Here is a 22,524-nt window from a genome sequence, read left to right on the forward strand (position 1 = left end):
AGTAGTTGGCACACATTTACTTTTTGCAAGGAAGGCATATCACTATCTTCTGTTTCTTCCCAGTCTCTGTTTTTAGGTCGAGCATTCAAGACCTCTTGTATATAGTTTAGTATATACTTCTATACTTCTTTGTGGGGTCTCTGCTTTTTCACTGGTTTCTTGCAGTGTCCTTAAAAAAAATCCCTGCTTGTTAATCTTGACATAGGTGCTAGGTTGTATTAAAGTAGTTGTTTAGGGCACCTGTAGCCAATGTTAACCTTTTTTGTTCTAGCCCCTCCCACTTCCACTCACCACCAGCATTTTACTAAGAAGATCTCTGGTAAAGAGCCCTCCTGTAGGGCCCATCGGGCATTGCAGTGCCAGCCTGACGAGAAGCATGGCCCCATGAAGCATGTCCCCTAATGGTGAGTGAGGGCTATTGTTACTGCAATCCATTCTTTGCCTTAGGAGCTCATTTAGAAAGGTCTGCTGTCAGTGGTCTGTAGATTGGAAAGGAGTGTTACCTTTAGGAAAATATCTCAAAAGGGGAGGAGCCAAAATGGCGGCGAGACGGACGCTTAAACGAGAGCTCCGCTCCAATGCTTACCCAGACTTCACCCAGGAAGTACAGAGACAGCACAACTCCTATGTAAAAATCAAACAGCGCCTCCACAAGCATAACATTAAATATGCCCTGCTGTTCCCCGCTAAGCTGAGAGTAATATCAGACGAACGCACCCACGTATTCACTTCTCCTGAGGATGCCTGGACGTGGCTGCATGCCAAAGGCTTGGCGCAACCCCAAGCCGGAACGGACGAAGGAGAGGAATTGCTGACTACTCCATTGCGGAAGCGCTTCAAGAAAAGAACCATGGGATAACCCACTGAAAAGCAGGCAGCAGAGGAAAGGGCAAAAGCCTTGAAAGAAACTCCTTTGTACACGCAAAACTCCTTTGAGGCACTGCGGGACGCTCCTGCAGACAGCCCGGACTCCGACTCGGTCAGCTCAGACTCCACGCTAACAGAAGTACTTGGGGGGCCGAAACTCACGGCCAGATCCGTGGACGCACTGTAGATGCAGGACGGCAGCCATCCCCCCCATCGTAATGAACAACAAATTTGCAGGGAGGCACAGATTAACTGTACGCGCCCTTACATGTAGGAGAACGCTGCCGCTGACCACAAGTATCTTTTGGACTATTCCATTCCTCCTAACAAAAGTATTGTTTAATGTTATTGATCATGCGCTCCGGGTGGGGGAAGACAACCCGGGAGTGCCCAGATGTACACGCAGACCATGGCTGCGGAAAGATGTGTGCCCCGTACGTGAGCCGCATCTGGTTGCCAACATGGCTGCCCCACAGGTATTCACATGGATACAAATTTCATTAAGTAGTAGTGTGTTGAGTAGTTTAACTCTAGTTTACAGTTTGGTGCTGGGCTTAATCAGGGTGGGCGTAGGGGGGTTGACAGTTAAGTTGAGTCCAAAAGGTCAATACAAAATACAGGGAACACTGCTAGTGCTGATACACTTACGTACATACCAAGCTGGGTTGAGAGGGACTCGTGAGGGCACAGACAACAGGACTGCATTGTAGGCAGGTGCTTTACACAATGCTAGATGGCGTCACACGTAAACCCCTCAGCGCTTCAATATGATATAATCACGTGGAATGTGAGAGGTCTGGGTGCACCAAGCAAAAGAATTCGGGTATATGACCGCCTCAGACGCCAGGGCACACACATCGCCATTCTTCAAGAAACACACTGCCTGGAACCTGACTTACGGGAATTACGGCAAAGATGGGGTGGACAGGTGGTGGGTACAACGTACTCGGCATTCGCCAGAAGAGTGTTGATATGGATAGCAGGCGGTGTCCCCTTTGTCCAAACCTCACAGAGAATAGACCAGGGTGGCAGATACGTGGTAATAGAGGGGCAGCTAGACTGGAAACAGTTGTCAATAATCGGCATCTATGCCCCTAACAGTGCGATAGTTGAATTCCTGGGCACAATCACCCCAGCACTATTAGTAAACCCTGAAGCCCCAGCTATTTGGGGTGGCGACTTTAACAGCATCCCGAATGTAGAATCAGACAGGTCAAACACTTCCCCGAAAGCAACACTAAACAGAACCGCCAGAAGCCCCTTGCTTTCCTGGGCGGAAGACATGAGAATATTTGACCTGTGGCGCACAAAATACCCGCAGCAGAGGGAATACTCATTCTATTCAATACCCCACAAAGTATATTCAAGAACAGATATAATGTGGGGGACCCGGGATATTTGCAAACTTATAAATAAGTCGGAATACCTGGCCAAAACATTATCGGATCACTCACCACTTAGAATAATATTGAACTGGGGCAGGAGACGTTCGCAGATCCCCACTTGGCGAATGCAGGTGGAGGCTCTCCAAGATCAGGCGTTCAGTGAAGGATTAAACACAGCAATGAGGCAGTATTGGGAAATCAATAAGGAATCCACAGGTTCCAGGGCATTAGAATGGGAGGCACACAAGGTTGTAGTGAGAGGGCAATGTATCTCAACAAGCTGGGGAGTTAGGCACACGCTACATGCAGAGATAAATAAATTAGAAAAGGAACTGAGCAACGGAAAAAGCAGTGGCAAGCAACGAGACCCCCTATACAGCGCTAAAAGAGGTACGAACAAAATACAACGAAGTGGACTCTCGCCTCCGGCGACACGACCACAAATACCGCTTAATGCGCCTACACACAGAGGGTGACAGGTCGGGCAGGCTGCTGGCGTGGCTCCTCCGTGAAAACCGGCAGCAATCCCCCATAGGGATCATAAGAGGAGACGCAGGCAAAATGTCCACCACACAAGAAGAGATTAACGGGGCGTTCAGGGAATACTACATGAACCTATACACCAAACGCACAACATGCACACCCCAACAGCTAGGGTCTTTTCTAGAGGGCTCCCCACTGGCGCAATTATCGCTGACAGACAGGCAGATACAAGAGGCTCCACTGACATTGGAAGAAATCGATATGGCAGTGGTACAGATGCCCAGGAATAAAGCCCCAGAAACAGATGGACTTCCAATAGAATACTACTCCACTTACTCGACACACTTAAAGCCGCACTTGTTGAAAGTGTTTGAGGAGGCATGGTCCAGCAAAATGCTGCCTCCAACACTAAGAGAGGCAATGGTAGTGGTCCTTCCTAAACAAGGGCGCGACCCCACAGACGTCAAATCCTACAGGCCATTATCGCTTCTGAACCGAGATTGCAAAATACTAGGCAAAATTTTGGCCAATAGGTTGGCCCCCCTTATACATACCGTGATACATAAAGACCAAAATGGTTTCATCCCAAAACGTAACACTTTTCTAAATATTCGTAGGCTGCTGGGGGTCATGAGGGGACACTCCTCTTAAAGGACACGACGAGATGGTACTATCGTTAGATATCGAGAAGGCATTTGATACCCTGGGGTGGGACTTCCTGTTTGCCACTATGCAGAGCATGGGAATTGGTCCTAACTATATACAATGGGTACAGACATTGTATACCAAGCCGCAAGCCAGGGTAAAAACAGGTGGGGTCATATCTGAGAGTTTTTATTATTACAAGAGACTAGACAGGGATGTCCCTTATCTCCCTTATTATTTGCCATAGCAATGGAACCGCTGGCTACCCGAATACGTGCCATGAAAGAGAGATGGGGAGTGGCCAGGAACGGGCTACACCACATTATATCACTGTACGCAGATGATGCCCTAATATATGTGCGAAATGGAAACGAGACAATACCCTCAGTAATGTCACTCCTAACCAAATACGGGGACTTATCGGGACTGGTGGTGAATTGGGATAAATCATGTGTATTCCCGCTAACTAGATGGTCTCCGGCAAGAAAAGAGAATGCTCCGGTGGGACGCTTGAAATGGTGTTTTGATACGTTCAAATACTTGGGGGTTCACATATACCACAGAAAAGAAGACCTTAGAGATAGGAACCTAGGGAGAGCACTAGCCTCTATGAAGGAATCACCATGGTTCTGGACCAAACTCCCATTGTCGCCTCTGGGCAGAGTGGCGGTGGCAAATATGTTGCTGTTGCCTCGGTTATTATATTATTTTGCGCCGCTGTCACACTTCTTCCGAGATCTGAAAACAGTCTTACTGCAACTTATATGGGGCGGCGGCATGACACGGGTTGCACTCACCACACTGCAGCGCCCGCTTGTTGCGGGAGGGCTGGGAGCTCCCAATTTCGAACTCTACTACGCTGCCCCACAGCTACAGTGGATACTGAATTGGATGCACAGACCAACACAGGCGGAATCAACATGGCTACAGGCGCGGCTAAATGGGGTACCTTTGATTACATGGCTAACAAATAAAATACAGAGGGGGGAGCCTGGTAACCCGTTAATGGCAGTGGTGCACTCATCCTGGCAAAGGTACATACAAAAGGGCTATAAGGCACTTCTCTTCCAGGGGATCCTCATCAATAGTCATAAACATTGAATATTCCCGCCCTTGTGCGGGGACCCCGGAGCATATATATATAAAATACATACATATTATCATGTGTAAAACAGCAATGCAGGCTATAATCATAAATAGGCTAAAATGCTTTATTTCTATGCAAGTTTTTTTTTTTTTTTTTTTTTTTTTTTTTATATTATAAAATCACAATAGATCATAAATATCTACCTAAGCCCCAAAAACTGGACTTAGGGAAGTAAACAGCAGTAAATAGCAGAGAAAAATAGAAAAAACCACATTGAAAAACAATGAAGCATTCTTAGCCAATAGGCTGCATGCAGGTTAACACAGGAGAACCATAAAAACTTTGGCACCGTGCCTTTAAGACCCTGAGCACCTCCAGTATCCCACCATGCCTCAGGGGTGAAGGGAAGGTGACAGTTGGTTCACAGTTAGGTCAGTTCTTTTTTCCGGCTTCTTCTGAGAGGATCCTGGAGCATTGAGCTCTCAGTTTTTCTGAGTTTTTTCTTCAGAAAAATCCCTAACAATAGTGTTTTTCCTGTTTACTCGACAGATAACATCTTTTGTCTGAGTTTGGCAGTCTTTCCTGTCAGAAAATGCCAAATCTTTTTGTAAAATGTCCTTCTTGTGGGAAGAAGAAAGCCCAGTCAGACCCACACTCTCTGTGTATTGTCTGCCTGCCACAGTGTCACTGTCCTGACACCTGCAAGTATTGTAAGAAGATGTCAAGGAGGACTCTCAAAGACAGAGAGAAAATCAGGCTACATGGGCTTCAGGAGAGGAAAAAGTCAACATCCTCTTCACTTCCCAGGCCTACAACAGAAGGAATGGCCAGATCGACGTCGACAGGTAGGATTGTGCCTGTTTGTTCTCCATCGACGTCATCGGCGCCACCGTCTCACCGGCATAGATCGCCGTCGACGGTGACCAGACCGACGTCGAGGGACAAAGCGTCGAAGCATGGACAGCACAGGGGTACATCTCCGTCGACGGCAGACCGCCGTTCGGCGTCGAGCCATCTCCGGCGCTCCCGTTCGCCGTCGAGAACATCTCGCCCCTTGGCGTCGAAGGACACGACGCCAAAAACACCACGACGGCATGAACATCCGCCGTCGACCACTCGCCACTCAACGTCGAGACACACGACGGCGAGTAGGTCCAGGTCCCGCGATCGGCGTCAAGACATTCAACGTCGAGGCCTTCGACGTCAAGACCTTCGACGTCGAGAACAGACCAGCCATCGCAACTTTCGACGTCGAGGATGCAATCGACGTCGACACAACCTTCAGCTGTGTCACAGGCAGTAGAGCCAGCGGATAAAGCTCCCTCACCGGTGGTCTCTATACGGAGTGCATCATCCCATTCCAGAGCGGGCTCATCGGGGCATGTTTCTCCCATCACTCTATCACCTAGATGGTTAGAGAGCCTGAATAGACCGGCAGCATCCCCGGATTCCCAATACTCTAGGATGTATTCTCCTACTGCCTCATTACCTAGAACGCCATCGCCTACAGCTAGAGCAGGACGGGCTCGTTCTGCTTCTCGTCAGCCGACCACAAGACCTGCACACTCTGCTACAGCTTCTCGTAGCAGGTCTCGTTCCCGAAGGAGAACCAGGTCGCGAACACCACACAGAAGATCACCTTCTTGGTCTTCTTCAGGATCGTCTGTTGGGCGCTACTCCCCCACACTGACAGATTCTCCACCTGCTAGGATCTCACCGGTGGATGATATCACCACTTTTAATGAGGTTCTTTTAAGGGGAGCGCAGAAACTAAATATTGAGGTACCGGAGCCGGCCACCTCATCCTCAGTTATCTTTGAGACCCTACAACACAGATCAGTCTCGAGAAAACTGCTGCCACTAGTACCAGGTTTGCTGCAACCTACTATGGACACCTTTCTGACTCCAGCCACTCTCAAGTCTTCCCCGGCTAGGATTCAAAAGAAGTACAAAGCTCCGGAGCAAGATCCTTTATTCCTGCGGAAGGATCCGCCACCGGACTCTGTTATCTTAGCCGCAGCCAGAAAAACACACTCTGTGGCATCATCTTCCACAGTCCCCCCGGATAAGGAGAGCAGACACCTAGACTCCCTGGGGAGAAAGATGTGCGGTACGGCGGCATCTGCTATGAAGGTCTCCAGCGCCTCAGCACTTCTGGGCAGATATGACCGCTCTCTGTGGGACTCACTCCACAGATTTACAGAAAAGTTGCCCAGGGAAGATAGACAGGACTTCCAGGAAATCTTGCAGGAAGGGGGCCTAGTATCTAACCAGGTCATCAGCGCGGCGGCGGACGGGGCGGATTTGGCTGCGCATGGGTATGCGCACGGAATCTGCGCTAGGAGGTCTTCCTGGCTACGGCTCACGGGTCTGAAACAGGAAGCACAGCAACGCATTTTAAACCTCCCATTCAGCGGGAATTCGTTGTTCGGTACCCACGCGGATGAAGAGATGGCCCGAATGAAAACGGAGGTGGACACTATGAGGGCAATGGGCCTGGAACGTAAGAAAGACTTCAGGCGGAGGTACAGGCCGTACGACAGACGACCAGTCCAGCAGAGGGTTCAAACCCCTCACTGGTCTCAGAGGCCACAACGACGACAGGGACGTCCCCTGTTTCAGGCACGTAGACCCACAAGAGACCGAGGGGCAAGTAGACCTCAACAGTCTACAGCAAAGACACCAACAAAGCAATGAAGCATTGCTTCCCTCAGCACTGTGCACCACTCCGGTGGGGGGAAGTATTACGCATCATCTTCACAAGTGGCACTCCATCACAAGAGACAAATGGGTGCTCAATATTGTCGAACATGGCTATTCTCTCCTTTTCAAAAAACCTCCGCCACACTTGCCGCCAGCAAGATGTTTTCCTTCTCATCTCAGCCTGCTACGCAAGGAAGTTCTTGCACTCCTACAAAAGAAAGCTGTAGAAAAGGTTCCTCCGGCACAAAAAGGAAAAGGGGTGTACTCCCGTTACTTTCTGGTGGCGAAAAAAGGTCAACAGGGCATCTTCAGGCCAATTCTGGACTTACGGCTCCTGAACAAGTACATAAGAAAACAGAAGTTCAGGATGCTAGCCCTTCACCAGATTGTTCCGCAACTGCATCAGGGAGACTGGATGTGCTCCATCGATCTACAGGATGCATATTTTCACATCCCAATAGCATCCAAACATCGGAAATTCTTACGTTTCCAGATAGCGTCACAGCACTACCAATTCAGAGTCCTACCATTCGGCCTGAAGTCTGCACCCCGAGTCTTTTCAAAATGTGTAGCAGTGGTAGCGGCACATCTTCGAAGGCAAAAAATATTCGTCTACCCCTACCTGGACGACTGGCTATTGAAGGCTTCCTCTCCGGATCAGGCGAGAAAACATCGAGACATTGTACTAAGAACTTTCGAGTCTCTAGGTCTTCAAATCAACCACAACAAGTCAACCTTGATTCCAACACAAAACCTCCACTACCTGGGAGCTATACTAAACACAGAGCTCCAAAGAGTGTATCCTTCGGAGGAACGACTTTTATCAATCCACAGGAAGTGTCAACAACTATTAACAGCCGATGCACCTACTGCTCGTCAGGTGACCTCGCTTCTGGGCTCCATGGCTTCATGCATCTTCATTGTCCCGAATGCCAGGCTACACATGAGGCCCCTTCAGGAGGCATTAGAGAACAACTGGAGCCAAAAGACTGGTCGCTGGGAGGACAGAGTACGACTACCAGCAGCGGCTTTTCAATCACTACAATGGTGGATGCACAGACCTCACCTGTCAATAGGTTCTCCGTTTCACCAGACAATTCCAGCCGACACTCTGGTAACGGATGCGTCTCTTCAGGGTTGGGGTGCTCATCTGGGTTCCTTCCAAGCTCAGGGTCTGTGGTCCGACAAGGAAAAGAGCTATCACATAAATCTACTGGAGCTCAGAGCGGTCCATCTGGCTCTCAAATCTTTCTCTCCATTGGTTCAGGGGAAATCTCTCCTAATTCAGACAGACAATACAACCACAATGTATTACCTGAACAAACCGGGGGGAACAAGATCACTACCTCTGTCTCGAGAGTCCCAAACGATATGGCATTGGCTCCTGGCCAGGGGAATGTCTATCACAGCGATACACCTGCCAGGTCAGCAAAACGTAGAGGCAGATTTCCTGAGCAGACATCTAGAAGACGCGCACGACTGGGTTCTACACGACGAAGTCGTCGAGGACATCTTCGGTCAATGGGGTCGACCCCAGTTGGATCTCTTTGCAGACGAAGCAAACAAGAAATGCCCAGACTTCGCATCCAGGTTCTGCCGTCCGGGATCTCAAGGGAATGCCCTGTTGATCAACTGGTCAGGGATATTTCTCTACGCCTTTCCACCGATTCCCCTCATACCGGCAGTAATCAACAAACTTTACAACTCCAGAACCAGAATGATTCTGATAGCGCCACAATGGCCCCGCCAATTCTGGTACACGGATCTACTCAACTTATCGGAAAAACCTCACAGGAGGTTGCCGTGCAGACCGGATCTCCTGAGCAGAATGGAAGGCAGAATCCTACATCCCAACCTTCCCTCTCTGAGCTTGACAGCATGGCTCCTGAATTCCTACAGTATGGGCACCTAGGGCTCTCACAGGAGTGCATGAACATCTTGAAAGAGTCAAAACGACCTTCCACGCGGCGTTCTTACGCTTTTAAGTGGAAGAGATTTTACATCTGGTGCTCTCAACAAGGTATAAATCCCATACGAGCTCAGGAGGATGTCATACTGTCCTATTTGCTTCATCTGGCGAAGTCTGGTCTGCAGGTATCTTCTATTAAGGTTCATTTGTCTGCAATTACAGCGTATCGTAAGTCGCCTTCTCAGGAATCCTTCTTTACGATACCTGTAGTCAAGGATTTCTTAGAAGGCTTGAAAAAGGTTTTTCCTCCCATTCGGAGACCTTCTCCTCCATGGGAACTGAATGTAGTCCTGTCAAAACTTATGGGCCCTCCCTTTGAACCTATCCACAAGGCCTCTTTACAGCACCTTACGTGGAAGACGGCTTTTTTGGTGGCCATTACTTCAGCGAGGAGGGTCAGCGAAATTCAGGCTCTGTCTTGCAGAGAACCGTACACGGTTTTTCACGATAATAGAGTGGTTCTGCGAACTCACCCATCTTTCCTTCCGAAGGTGGTGTCAGAATTCCATATCAATCAGACTATGAGGGTCATTCTGACCCTGGCGGCCGGTGGCCGCCAGGGCCACCGACCACGGGAGCACCGCCGACAGGCTGGCGGTGCTCCAATGAGCATTCTGACCGCGGCGGTTCAGCCGCGGTCAGAAGCGGAAAGTCAGCGGTCTCCCGCTGACTTTCCGCTGCTCATTGGAATCCTCCATGGCTGCGGAGCGCGCTCCGCAGCCATGAGGATTCTGACCCCCCCTACCGCCATCCAGTTCATGGCGGGAAAGCCGCCATGAACAGGATGGCGGTAGGGGGGGTCGCGGGGCCCCTGGGGGCCCCTGCCGTGCCCATGCCAATGGCATGGGCACGGCAGGGGCCCCCGTAAGAGGGCCCCAAAATGTATTTCACTGTCTGCCTTGCAGACAGTGAAATACGCGACGGGTGCAGTAGCACCCGTCGCACCTTCCCACTCCGCCGGCTCGATTACGAGCCGGCATCCTCGTGGGAAGGTCGTTTTCCCCTGGGCTGGCGGGCGGTTTAACTGGAACCGCCCGCCAGCCCAGGGGAAAACTCGTAATACCCGCCGCGGTCTTTTGACCGCGGCGCGGTAATTTGGAGGGCGGGATCCTGGCGGGCGGCCTCCGCCGCCCGCCAGGGTCATATTGAGGCCCTATATCTTTACCGACTTTCTTTCCCAATCCGGAGACTCCGGCTGAGAAAGCATTGCATTCTTTAGACTTGAAAAGAGTGCTGAAATTCTATTTGGACAAAACAAAACCGATTAGACATTCTAACCATTTGTTTCTAAATTATGGTCATTTAAGAACAGGAGAGGCAGCGTCTAAACGAACGATATCAAGATGGATTGTGTCTTGTATTGTTAACTCTTACCAACTGGCTAATAAGCGATTACTGGCTAGGCCAAAAGCGCATTCCACAAGGGGAAAAGCGGCTACTGCTGCCCTCCTTAACAATGTACCAATTTCTGAGATTTGTAAGGCTGCTACATGGAAGTCTGTGCATACCTTTACTAAGCATTACTGTTTAGACACGGATGCAAGAGCGGATGCCCAGGTGGGGCAGGCCTCTCTTAGAAATCTATTTGCATGAATATGAATTCTTTCCTGCACTTCTTTCAGACAGTCCGCAGAGTTTAGGGATGGGCTTGCTAATCTATTCAATGTTTATGACTATTGATGAGGATCCCCTGGAAGAGAAGGATAAGTTACTTACCTGTAAATCCTAGTTCTCTTCCAGGGGTATCCTCATCAAAGTCATAAACAACCCACCCTCCTCCCCGGACTCAAGTCTCCTAGAAGTGCAGGACAGATTATCTTTTCTGATCAGTTACACAGATTGTCACCGTAAAAAAGTACTGACCTAACTGTGAACCAACTGTCACCTTCCCTTCACCCCTGAGGCATGGTGGGATACTGGAGGTGCTCAGGGTCTTAAAGGCACAGTGCCAAAGTTTTTATGGTTCTCCTGTGTTAACCTGCATGCAGCCTATTGGCTAAGAATGCTTCATTGTTTTTCAATGTGGTGTTTTCTATTTTTCTCTGCTATTTACTGCTGTTTACTTCCCTAAGTCCAGTTTTTGGGGCTTAGGTAGATATTTATGATCTATTGTGATTTTATAATATTAAAAAAAAAAAAAAAAAAAAAACTTGCATAGAAATAAAGCATTTTAGCCTATTTATGATTATAGCCTGCATTGCTGTTTTACACATGATAATATGTATGTATTTTATATATATATGCCCTGGGGTCCCCGCCCAAGGGCGGGAATATTCAATGTTTATGACTTTGATGAGGATACCCCCTGGAAGAGAACTAGGATTTACAGGTAAGTAACTTATCCTTCCCTACTCGCCACTCCTCCCACTGGGATTGATCCTGGGATGGGCTAACGCGGTGGGATCGCACTCACTCAAGACCTCGACTGAGGCAGTGAACCCCGGGCATTTTCTGTCCTACTATGCCATATGTCATCTAATCAAAAAGACATGGGTGGCTGGAGACCAGGAACCCTCGATTACCCCCACAGTACACCACATGCTGCAATTGATAACCAAACAAAGGTAGTGACAAATTTGTACAAAACCCTGAATAAACCCCCCGAGCTCAACTTGGAGAGAACAAGGGATAGATGGAACACAGTCCTCCCTGACCCGATATCACAAGTGGATTGGCCGAAAGCCCTTTATCACTCTTGGAGGGTATCGAGAAACCCCAGGTTTCGCTACACACAATTTTATTACATGCACCAAACATACCTATCTCCAGCCAGGATTCATCGCATGTTTCCTGGCTCGGCGTCTACCTGTCCACGGTGTGATGCCCCAGAGGCACACTTTTATCATATGGTATGGGAGTGTGCACAAATACACAGGGAATGGAGAGGAGTGGTAGAAGATGTCTCGGAACTGACAGGTCTGACACTCGCAGCAGACCCTAAATCCTTCTTGTTAGGGTTGAGAACTAGAGAAAAGAAATACAGGCATTTACATAAGTTTGTAGACCTAGCATATGTGATGTACAAAAGGCTGATTTCTATGAACTGGAAAGCGTCCAAGGCACCCGACCTGAAATCCTGGCACTCCCTCACTCTGTGTTGGACCCGTACAGAATCCCAGGTACTGAGTAAATTAGCACACGGGGTCAACAACACACAGGAAGGGAAGCCTGGGAAACACTGGTAACCAGATCAGAGGCAAAAAAAGATGAGAGGCCGCCTTGAGCTAGATAGAAACCCTGCTTTGGTGCTAATCCGGCCAGCACTCAGTCAGTGGCAGCATATTTAAACAACAGGCAAAGTACACCACGCGGAAGGGGTGGGTGCCCACATCTGCATTCCACAGGCCGTTGTCACCCACAGCGATCAATAAGGGAGGAACGTACAAGTAGAACGCGCACAACGTACACTAACACGCCACACTTAATAATCAGACATTAGCCCAGAATAATCAGACATTAGCCCAGTTTCCCTCCCCCCAATACAACCAATAAGTATCATCAGGGAATAAAACAACCAGGAGCACCGTGACAGGACAACCAGGTGCCACAAAGAATGCTTCCTCAAACATGCACAGCAGATAAATATATACTGTAAGTTATAAAAAGACCTAAGTTATGTTATGAGTGTTTTTTTTTTTTTCCTTGTTTTTTTTGTTTTCTTCTCTTTTGTTATTATGCATGAAGGTAAAAGTTATATCAGACCCACAAAATCCTACCACTGTAATTACATATTTATGTTGTATGGATCTGCATTGTAAACTCAATAAAAAATATTTATAAAAAAAAATAAAAAAGGAAAATATCTCAAAGTTGCAGGCAGTCCTCTTGGGTTTTAGGCCTTTTCTCTACTTCCTGCAGAACCATCATGGTTAAATTTGGGCAGACAGCATCAGAATGAGGTAGTATATTAACAAGAATGGGGGGATTAGGGGTGTGGTTAAGCACCAACCAAGATAGCCACAGCTTGAGGGAGCTGCACAACTGCTAATTTGAATCCCCCTCATATCTGGCTAATTGTCCATCCACGCTACCTGGACCAGCTAAGCACATGTCTGGGCGGCCCAGGGTCAAATGGTGTAAATGCTGCCCATGCGGACTGCCCGCCAAGATGCCCACAACTTGAGGGAGCTACACAACTGCTAATTTGAAACCCGTGCACATCTGCCTAATAATCTGTCAATGCTATCTGGACCATTTAAGCCCACGTCACCAGGGTGGCCCAGGATCAAATGGTTTAGTGTCGCCCGTCTGGGCTGCCAGCCAAGATGGCCCCAACTTGAGGGAGCTCCGCAACTGCTAATTTGAACTCCCCCACACATCTGGCTAATAATCAGTCCATGCTACCTGTACAAGCTAAGCTCTTATTACCAGGGCGGCCCAGGATTGAATGGCGTAACTGCTGCCAATCAGGACACTTCCCCCCGATGTCACCGTAAGCAGAGAGCGTGGCGTAGGCTGAGAGTGGTAGCTGTTCAAGGAGAAGGAGGGGAGAGGCTGCTAACGGCCCTGCCCGCCTTAACTGAAGTACTAGTTGGGACAAGCAACAGAGGAGCAGCTGCCTGCCAAGACAAGCTGATGAGGGACTCTCAGGTTACCATAGAGAGACATGCTGCCAAGCCAGCGAGGCAGAGGCCGTGAGGAGCATGGCAGCTATCTCCCTTCATCATTTGCACAGCTGGGGGGGTAGTGTTTACGACCAAGAGTCTCCAACACGAGCTGTTTCTTAAGCAGATAGAACTGTGAGAATTGGAGGAACATCATGCCCGGGCTCATGCATTTAGCAACCCAATGAAGACTTTATGATGTTGGTGATAAAGTCAATAAACTGCTAGAGTGGCTGAATAACAAGATCGGAAGCAGAATGGGTCAGGGAGATAGTGGACGCTGATAGGTCGCCACGAGTGTCCAGCTATGCTATCACATAGGCCTTTACGGGGTAGTATGAAGGGATATATGCTTTGGGGACCAAGTAGACTGTGCAGACCTCCTGAAAGATATTTAATTGCCACGGCTGTCGGGCGAGGACAAGGATGTCCTGGAAAAGGGACTGACTGAGGAAGAAATTGCTCTAGTGTTATGAAGCTTCCAGTCAGGCAAGCCAGCGGGACCGAAAGGTCTGCTAGCAGAACCCTTTAAATGTATGACGGACAAAGTGGCAAAGCATATGCTCGCCATGTTTCAGGAAGCAAGAAAGGAGGGGAGCCAACCAGTGGACCAGGGGGCCACAACCATAGTGGTAATTCTGGAAAAAGGTAAACCTCAGCAGATTGTGGCTCCTACAGGCCTATCTCCTTGCTAATTATAGAGGTCACGATATTGTTAAGGCCTTGGCAACTAGGTTGCAGGAGGTAATCACTAAAATAATACATCCAAACTTATTGCCGTTCAAGTATGCGCCTTAACTTGAGGCGTCTCTGCAGCGTGCTACATACGACTAATGTACCAGATGCAGAACAATCAGCACTCCATTCCCTTGACACCAAAATGGCCTTCGACAATGTTGAGTGACTATATATTTGCTACCCTCAAGAGGTTTGGATTTGGTCTGCAGTTTTGTGGCTGTATTTGACTCCTTCTCCAGTATTGGGGTATCTTTCATAGATTCACATGCTTGAATCATTCCCCGTCGTCGAAGTGGGAGTCCCACGGTACATAGAAAGCAATAAATAGAGATTTTTTTTTTTTTTTTTTTTCATTGAAGTCAATAGGAAAAAACACATTCAATTGTAGAGCTATCAGCCTCTTTAGAAAGAGCCGAAACTTCAACCAATCAGGTGTGACCATCCTTCTAGAACCCTCAGCACAGAGGCTCAGTCTGTCAGATTTTCTACCACACGTCGTGTGTGAGGGAGTCTCCCTGAGCTTTGCTCAGTTTTCTATCTCTTCAAGAGAAATCTTTAGAAATGTTCACTTGACTTTTTTCTACAAGAGTTTTTCCATCATGTCTACAAGAAAAGGTCTTTTTGGGCCTTGTGGGACCTGTGGCAAATTGAGACTTCACTGTGAGGATCCTCACAAAGAATGTATCTATTGCTTACATCCAGAGCATAAGGTCAAGGACTGTAAGATCTGCAGGACCTTTCCTAACAAGACTCTGAGGGACAGAGAGGCCAGGCTCCTGCTTTGGCTCCAGAAAAAGAAGGCAAGAGAAGCTCTTTCTGAAGAGGAGAGTGACACTTCAGTGACCTCAAAGAAGAGGAAGAGGTCTGTGGAGAGCCTATCCCCTACAAGCAGTAAGTCAGCCAAGAAGCTGCATGTTTTTAAGGACAAACCGGGGGATCTACCTTCAACATCCAAGGTAGCATGTGGCAGGGTTCACTCAGAGCCATCCACACCTGCTTCTTCTTCAAAGAAGCTTAAAAAGCCTTCAAGCTCACTGCCTCCGTCGACGAGTGCTCCGTCGACGACAGGTCTCCCTGTGACGATGACTACAGTGACGGCTACGTTTACAGCTCCTCCATCACCGATGATAGTAACTTCGTCTCCGCTGTCATCTACGACGATAACATCGGTGAGTCTAAAGTATGGTCCGTCGTCATCGCACAATTTGAAAATCACAAAGAAGCCGTCGACGGGTAAGAAGCTGAAATCGTTGCCGTCGACGCATTCATCGACGAAGAAATTCAGAAGGTCGCCGTCGGCTTCACCGACGAAGATACCATCGACGCACCTGACGACGACGACCCCGTCGACGATAACCCAGTCGACGGATGGCGTAGTGATATTGACTTCGTCGACGAGACCTTCGTCGACACTGGTAGCACCGATACCAACTACACTGACGGCTCCGTCGACGCCTGCTCCGTCGACACCTGCACCGTCGACGAGGACATCATCGACGACAGTTCCGTCGACGACTCATTATCCTCACTCTGGAACATCTCCTTACCGCAAAGGATTTTACCTGTGCAAAGCAAGTCATCTTTATTGCTGCCATCACATACATCGCCCAGCAAGGTTGCACCAGTTCATCCGCAGCATCTATTTGCTGATGATGATGACGACGGCGACGGTTATTCTGATGACGGCTTTTTTCCGGTAGCACGTAGTCCATCCGAACTACGTATAAAGTGCCAAGAGGAAGATGAAGAGGAAGATCTTCAGCCTTTTCCGGACCAACAGGATCAAGGGCATTTCCAACAACAAGAACAGACAGTACAGATGCCGGTCTCGTTAATAAACAACCTTCAACAAATGATGCAGGACTACTATTCGAGATTTCCCCCACCTGGTTCTTCTGCACCGGTACAACCTCCACAGACACCAGTGTCCACTCCGGCTAGACCTTCAGAATTTCCGGACCCTACCACAGCACCTCCATCGGTTCAGGGTATTGCTTCACCGTCATCCGAGGAGGAACAGGAGGAAGGGGAGATACAGGACTCAGATTCTCTCATCCCGGAGAGGGATGAGTATCAGATCCAGACTCCATCTCCGTCTACACCACCGCCAGTGGACTCTCCACCGCAGGACATTGGGGGTTTCCATAGTGTCATGGAAAGAGCTGCGAAAAGATTCCAGCCACCGATTACGTCCAAAAAATCGGACTACTTTCTTTATGACTTTAAAGAAGACACTAGGAAATCGGTAAGGGCCATTCCTATTGTCGATTTCATCTGGGAAGAGGGCCTAAAAGTCATGCAGACTCCGTCCTCCATTCCTGCAGTCTTGCCCAGACTAGAGAAAAAATATAAGGCACCAGACAACTCCCCAGCGTGTTTGATCAGCCATCCTAAACCGGATTCGGTTATTTCACAAGCAGCTCAGAGGAGGTCCAGGAATCCGTCGGCCTCTCTGACTGCCCCCCCAGACAAGGAAGGACGTCGTTTGGACTCCATAGGCAAGACATTTTCAAATATGGCTGCCACCACGGTTAGAGCGGCTAACTCTCTAGCAATACTTGGGAGATACGATCGCCAGATGTGGTCTGACATGTCACAATTCATTGATATGTTACCTGAGACCAGTAGAATAGAAGCACGCAGAATTCTGCAAGAAGGAGAAAAGATTTTGACTGAAATCATAGACTCTGCCATTGATGTTTCCTCCACAGGATTTCGACAGTTGGCCGGGGCGGCTGTACTCAGACGCCAGGGGTGGCTTAAGGCTACCTCTTTTAGGCCTGAAGTTCAATTGAAAGTTCTGGACATGCCATATGATGGCGAGCTTCTGTTTGGCAAACATGTCGACGATGCATTGCAGTCTATTAAGGCAGACACTGAAACAGCCAAATCACTTGCATCGCTTCAGTACAAGAGGCAACCCTTTCGGGGAGCGAGAGGGAGAGGAACCTTTTCACATAGAGGAGGCTTTCAACAATATCGGCCTTACTCCTCTTACCAAGGGCAATTTCGCTCAACCTTCGGCCAGCAACAGCCGCATTCCTTTCGTCAGCAATCCTCAGCTCGCTTCAGACAACAAACGAGAGGAAAGTCTGCTTTCAGAACCAAAGAAACAGCAAGAAAGCAGTGACCCTCATCAAGTGTCTGCACCCAGCCCCTATATCAACACTCTTATAGGGGGCACAATTTCCGAATTTCTACACCAATGGTCCAGAATAACATCAGACAAATGGGTTTTAGACATTATCAATCGGGGGCATACACTAGAATTCAACCAACCTCCCCCTCAAGTACCACCAAAAGGTCCCCCGCCAGCCCATCTCAACGAGCTTATGGAACAGATTGCTATCTTAATGAGCAAGGGCGCAATAGAGATAGTACCAAGAAGCCAGAGGGGAACAGGTTTTTACTCCCGTTTTTTCCTTATCAGGCAGAAGACCGGAGACTGGAGGCCTATTCTAGATCTTTGTTCGCTCAACAAATACCTCAAGAAGCAATCTTTTCGCATGATCTCTCTTCAAGACGTCCTGCGCCTGCTCAACCGAGGGGATTTTATGACATCGTTAGATCTTCAGGACGCATACTTCCACATTCTAATTCACCCCAATCATCGGAAATTCTTGCGGTTCAGGGTTGCAGGCATTCATTACCAGTTCAGAGTGCTTCCTTTTGGCCTCAGGTCGGCTCCAAGAGTGTTCACCAAGGTTTTGGCGCCAGTGGCAGCCCACCTCAGACAATTAGGGGTACAGGTGTTCCCGTACCTAGACGACTGGCTAATAAAAGCACGTACAGCGTCGAAGGCTGCCAGAGACACGGAGACATGTCTCTCCCTTTTCGGAGCTTTGGGTTTGACAGTCAATTATCCCAAGTCTCACCTAGAGCCCACTCAGAACATCACGTTTCTAGGAGCCATCTTAGACACTCTACAAGCGAAAGCCTTTGCTTCGCAGGACAGAAGAAAGAAACTTCGAGACTTAGCAGCACGGCTCAGCGAAAGAAGGTCCGTTTCAGTGCGGACTTACAAATCCTTTCTAGGGATACTATCGTCTTGCATTCCGTTGATAAGGAACTGTCGTCTACACATGAGGACTCTTCAACAACAATTAGACAGTCAATGGAAACAGACAGAAGGCTCTTTCGACGAGGTAGTACGAATAACCCCTTCAGCGAAACAGGCTTTCAGGTGGTGGAAGGAAACTCCCCTCGTCTCAGAGGGACTGTCATTTCTGAAGGACAGGACCATGCACATAGTAACAACAGACGCATCCCTGGAGGGATGGGGTGCTCATTTACAGGATCTTTCCGTGAGGGGAAAATGGTCCACTCAAGAATCAACTCTCCACATAAATGTTTTAGAGTTAAGAGCGGTGGCTTTGGCACTCAAATCCTTCCTCACGAACATCAGAGATTCTTCAGTTTTGATAAGGACGGACAACACCACGGTCATGCATTATATCAACAAGCAGGGAGGCACAAGATCTCGGGCATTATCACTGGAGGCGCAGAAGCTGTGGCATTGGGTGATTCAGCATGGAATCTCCATCAGAGCAGAACATCTCCCAGGGATCACCAACACCTGGGCAGATGCCTTGAGCAGGAGTCGAACCAGCTGCCACGAGTGGGAACTCAATCAATCGGTTCTCGACAGTCTCTTTCGTCGTTGGGGCAAACCTGCTCTAGATCTGTTCGCGACCAGAGACAACAAGAAATGCCGACACTTCGCAAGCTGGCGTCCGCAGAGGGGTTCGAAGGGGAACGCGTTTTTGATCAGATGGTCCGGGATTTATGCATACGCTTTTCCCCCGCTTCCTCTCATCCCGAGGTTGCTGCAAAAGATGAAGAGGGAACAATGCAGGATTCTTCTAATCGCTCCCAGGTGGCCACGCCAGTTCTGGTTCACAGGACTTCTATTACTTTCGGAACAACCTCACATTCGGCTGAAGGCAATACCGGATTTGTTGACATTGAGCCAGGGTCAGGTTCGTCATCCCAACCCGACATCTCTTCGTTTATCAGCCTGGCTCCTGAATTCTATGAATTCGATGGATTAAATATTCCTCCGGATTGCAGAGAGGTGCTTGCCTGTGCCAGAGCTCAGTCTACAAATCGCACATACAAGTTCAAGTGGAAGAGGTTTTGCTTGTGGTGCTCAGCTTCCAACATCCATCCTCTAACATCATCTCCTGAACAAATTTTGCCATATTTATTGCATTTGGCTAAATCCGGTCTTTCACATTCATCGATTAAGGTGCATATGGCTGCCATATCACGTTTCCGGCGAACATCTCAGTCACCTTCACTATGGTCCTCCAGAATAGTAAAACAATTTCTTAAAGGTTTATTTAGGATGTTTCCACCTATTCATCGTCCTGCACCGCAATGGCATTTGAACATTGTACTCTCCCAATTAATGAAACATCAGTTCGAGCCTATTCATAGAGTGGATCTCAAGTTCGTTTCTTTTAAAACGGCCCTTCTTTTAGCCTTGACATCGGCAAGGAGAGTCAGCGATATCCAGGCCTTCACAATTTCTCCACCTTTCCTTCAATTCAAGCCAGAGGTGGTCATTTTGAGAACAAATCCAAAGTTTATACCTAAAGTTCCATCATCTTTTCACTTAAACGAACCGGTAGTTCTAAGAATTTTTTTTCCAAATCCTCAAACGGCAGCGGAATGGTCCCTGCATTCTTTAGACATTAAGCGCTGTTTAAAGTTCTATATAGAAAGGACAAGTGGCTTCCGTAAATCTGAACAATTATTTATCAGCTATGGAAAGATCAATCACGGTAACGCAGTTACTAAACAAACTATAGCGCGCTGGATCTCTTCTGCCATTCAGTTGACTCACCAGTTGGCGGGAAAGCCATTATCATCCAATGTCCGAGCGCATTCCACTAGAGTGGTATCCACTTCCACAGCTCTGTTCGCTGGAATCCCTCTGAACCAGATCTGCAGAGCGGCAACATGGACACGTGCTCATACTTTCACCCAGCATTACTGCCTGGAAGCTACTGAGAGGGTGGATGCTGCGGTAGGACAAGCAGTTTTGCGCAATTTGTTCACATAAGGTGAGCCAATAATCTCTTACCCTCCGTCCTCTGTGTATTGTTTGAAGTATAATTTAAAGTATATAGTTGCATATGTGTAGCTATGGATATATGTGTTTTTATATACGTATATATGTATGTGTAGGTGTGTGTATATATATATATATATATATATATATATATAGATGTACATTTATGTTTATATATGTATATATATATATGTATATATATGTGTGTATGTATGTGTATATATATAGATAGATACTATATGTAGTTAATATGGTTAGCACTTAATTTGCAAATGTTAATTGCTGATATAGATTCAGATAACATGCATTATAATTATGCATGCTAATGGTGCTACAAGAAGTAACATTTTGTTCTTACTGCTGGCTATTCTGATTCAAGCATGTGAATCTATGAAAGATACCCCAATACTGGAGAAGAAAATGAGTTACTTACCTGTAACTGTGGTTCTCCAGTATTGGTATCTTTCATAGATTTACATGCAACCCACCCTCCTCCCCAGAGAGGCTCACCTTCTTGGATTTTTTTAATGTATTCTCTAGTGCGGAGAAATCTGACAGACTGAGCCTCTGTGCTGAGGGTTCTAGAAGGATGGTCACACCTGATTGGTTGAAGTTTGGGCTCTTTCTAAAGAGGCTGATAGCTCTACAATTGAATGTGTTTTTTCCTATTGACTTCAATGAAAAAAAAAATCAAAAAATCTCTATTTATTGCTTTCTATGTACCGTGGGACTCCCTCTTCGACGACGGGGAATGATTCAAGCATGTGAATCTATGAAAGATACCAATACTGGAGAACCACAGTTACAGGTAAGTAACTCATTTTCTTTACCTGGAACCCATGGTACGGGTCAATGCTACGCTCTTCAGGGCATTTGTTTTGCACAGGGACACTCTGCAGGGGTGCCCACTCTTGCCTCTGTTGTTTGTGCTCGCACACGAGCCTCTGGTGGCCGGAGTCCATTAGGACTCCTTGATATGAAGGGGCATCAGGACCTGTGGGGCGTGGGAAGAGCGTATTTCGCTCTGTGTCGATGACAGACTGTTTTATGTCACCAATCCGCATTGGTCCATTGACAAGATTATGCGATGTTCCACATTTTTAAGGAACACTCAATATAGTAATTAAACTGGAACAAATCCCTGGTCTTTCCATTGACATAGGACCACCCCTGTACTGCCTCCGGAATGCTGTGCGCTGATCGTCTGGGATGGATTTATGTATGTGCCTGTCTATATCACCAGGGATCCGGAGCACTTCATGTAGATAAACCTTCTCCCACAATTGACCAGTCTACATAGGGATGTAGACCAGTGGAGGGCCTTTCCATTATCACTAATTGGGAGAGCTGTCCTCTATAAAATGATGACGCTACTGCAGCTATTATATGTTCTCCAGAACACTCCCTATAGGGCCTCCCCGGAGATGTTTAGGCAACTTGAGCAGGAAGTCAGACTGTTACTGTGGGATACAGGTAGTTCTCGCACTGCATAAGTTGCAACTGGGAGTGTACGAGGGGGGCCTGGCTGTCCAGGATCGCCATAGGTACTAATGGGTGGTGTAACTAATATCTTTCATTAACTGGGTATTTGCAGACCAGATGGAGCCGGCGTTCCGAGTAGGTAGAAACACGATGGGGAGCAGAAGCTATGAAGCCTCATTATATAAACGATCCAGTGAGCGGGCCTTGCTGTTACACACCGGTACTGTTGTATTTGGGTGGAAAGAGGTGACACGTTACTTGAAATGGGGAACTACTCTGACCACCTGAACCCCCCTGTGGAACAGTGATCTCCAGTGTGAGGTTGGAGCTCCTAGAGGATTTAAGAAATGGCCACTCCTGGGTATTAACTATCTGGGAGATGTTTGGAGGGAGCAGGCATTGGTGACGTTTGATGTTCTCCGTCAAGAATATGGTGACATGGTGAAGACCGATCGCAATAGGTATGTGCAACTGGGCACACCTTC

The 22,524-nt window shown here is 47.9% G+C and overlaps 1 protein-coding gene across 9 annotated transcripts in view; it reads left to right on the plus strand.

Moving 5' to 3' along the window:
• Window positions 1–22,524, plus strand: part of NUGGC (nuclear GTPase, germinal center associated) — a 1,501,499-nt gene that overhangs the window by 1,443,145 nt on the left and 35,830 nt on the right. For 7 of the 9 annotated variants that reach the window (XM_069221057.1, XM_069221058.1, XM_069221055.1 and 4 more), the window contains one exon: window positions 272–404. The exons of the other annotated variants lie outside the window; for them this stretch is intronic. In XM_069221057.1, coding sequence (XP_069077158.1) covers window positions 272–402 — 131 coding nt within the window. In that variant the 3' untranslated portion in view covers window positions 403–404. The remainder of the gene's footprint in view (window positions 1–271; window positions 405–22,524) is intronic. 9 annotated transcript variants of the gene reach the window in all.

Source organism: Pleurodeles waltl, chromosome 2_2 (assembly GCF_031143425.1).
Source record: "Pleurodeles waltl isolate 20211129_DDA chromosome 2_2, aPleWal1.hap1.20221129, whole genome shotgun sequence".
NCBI lineage: Eukaryota > Metazoa > Chordata > Amphibia > Caudata > Salamandridae > Pleurodeles > Pleurodeles waltl.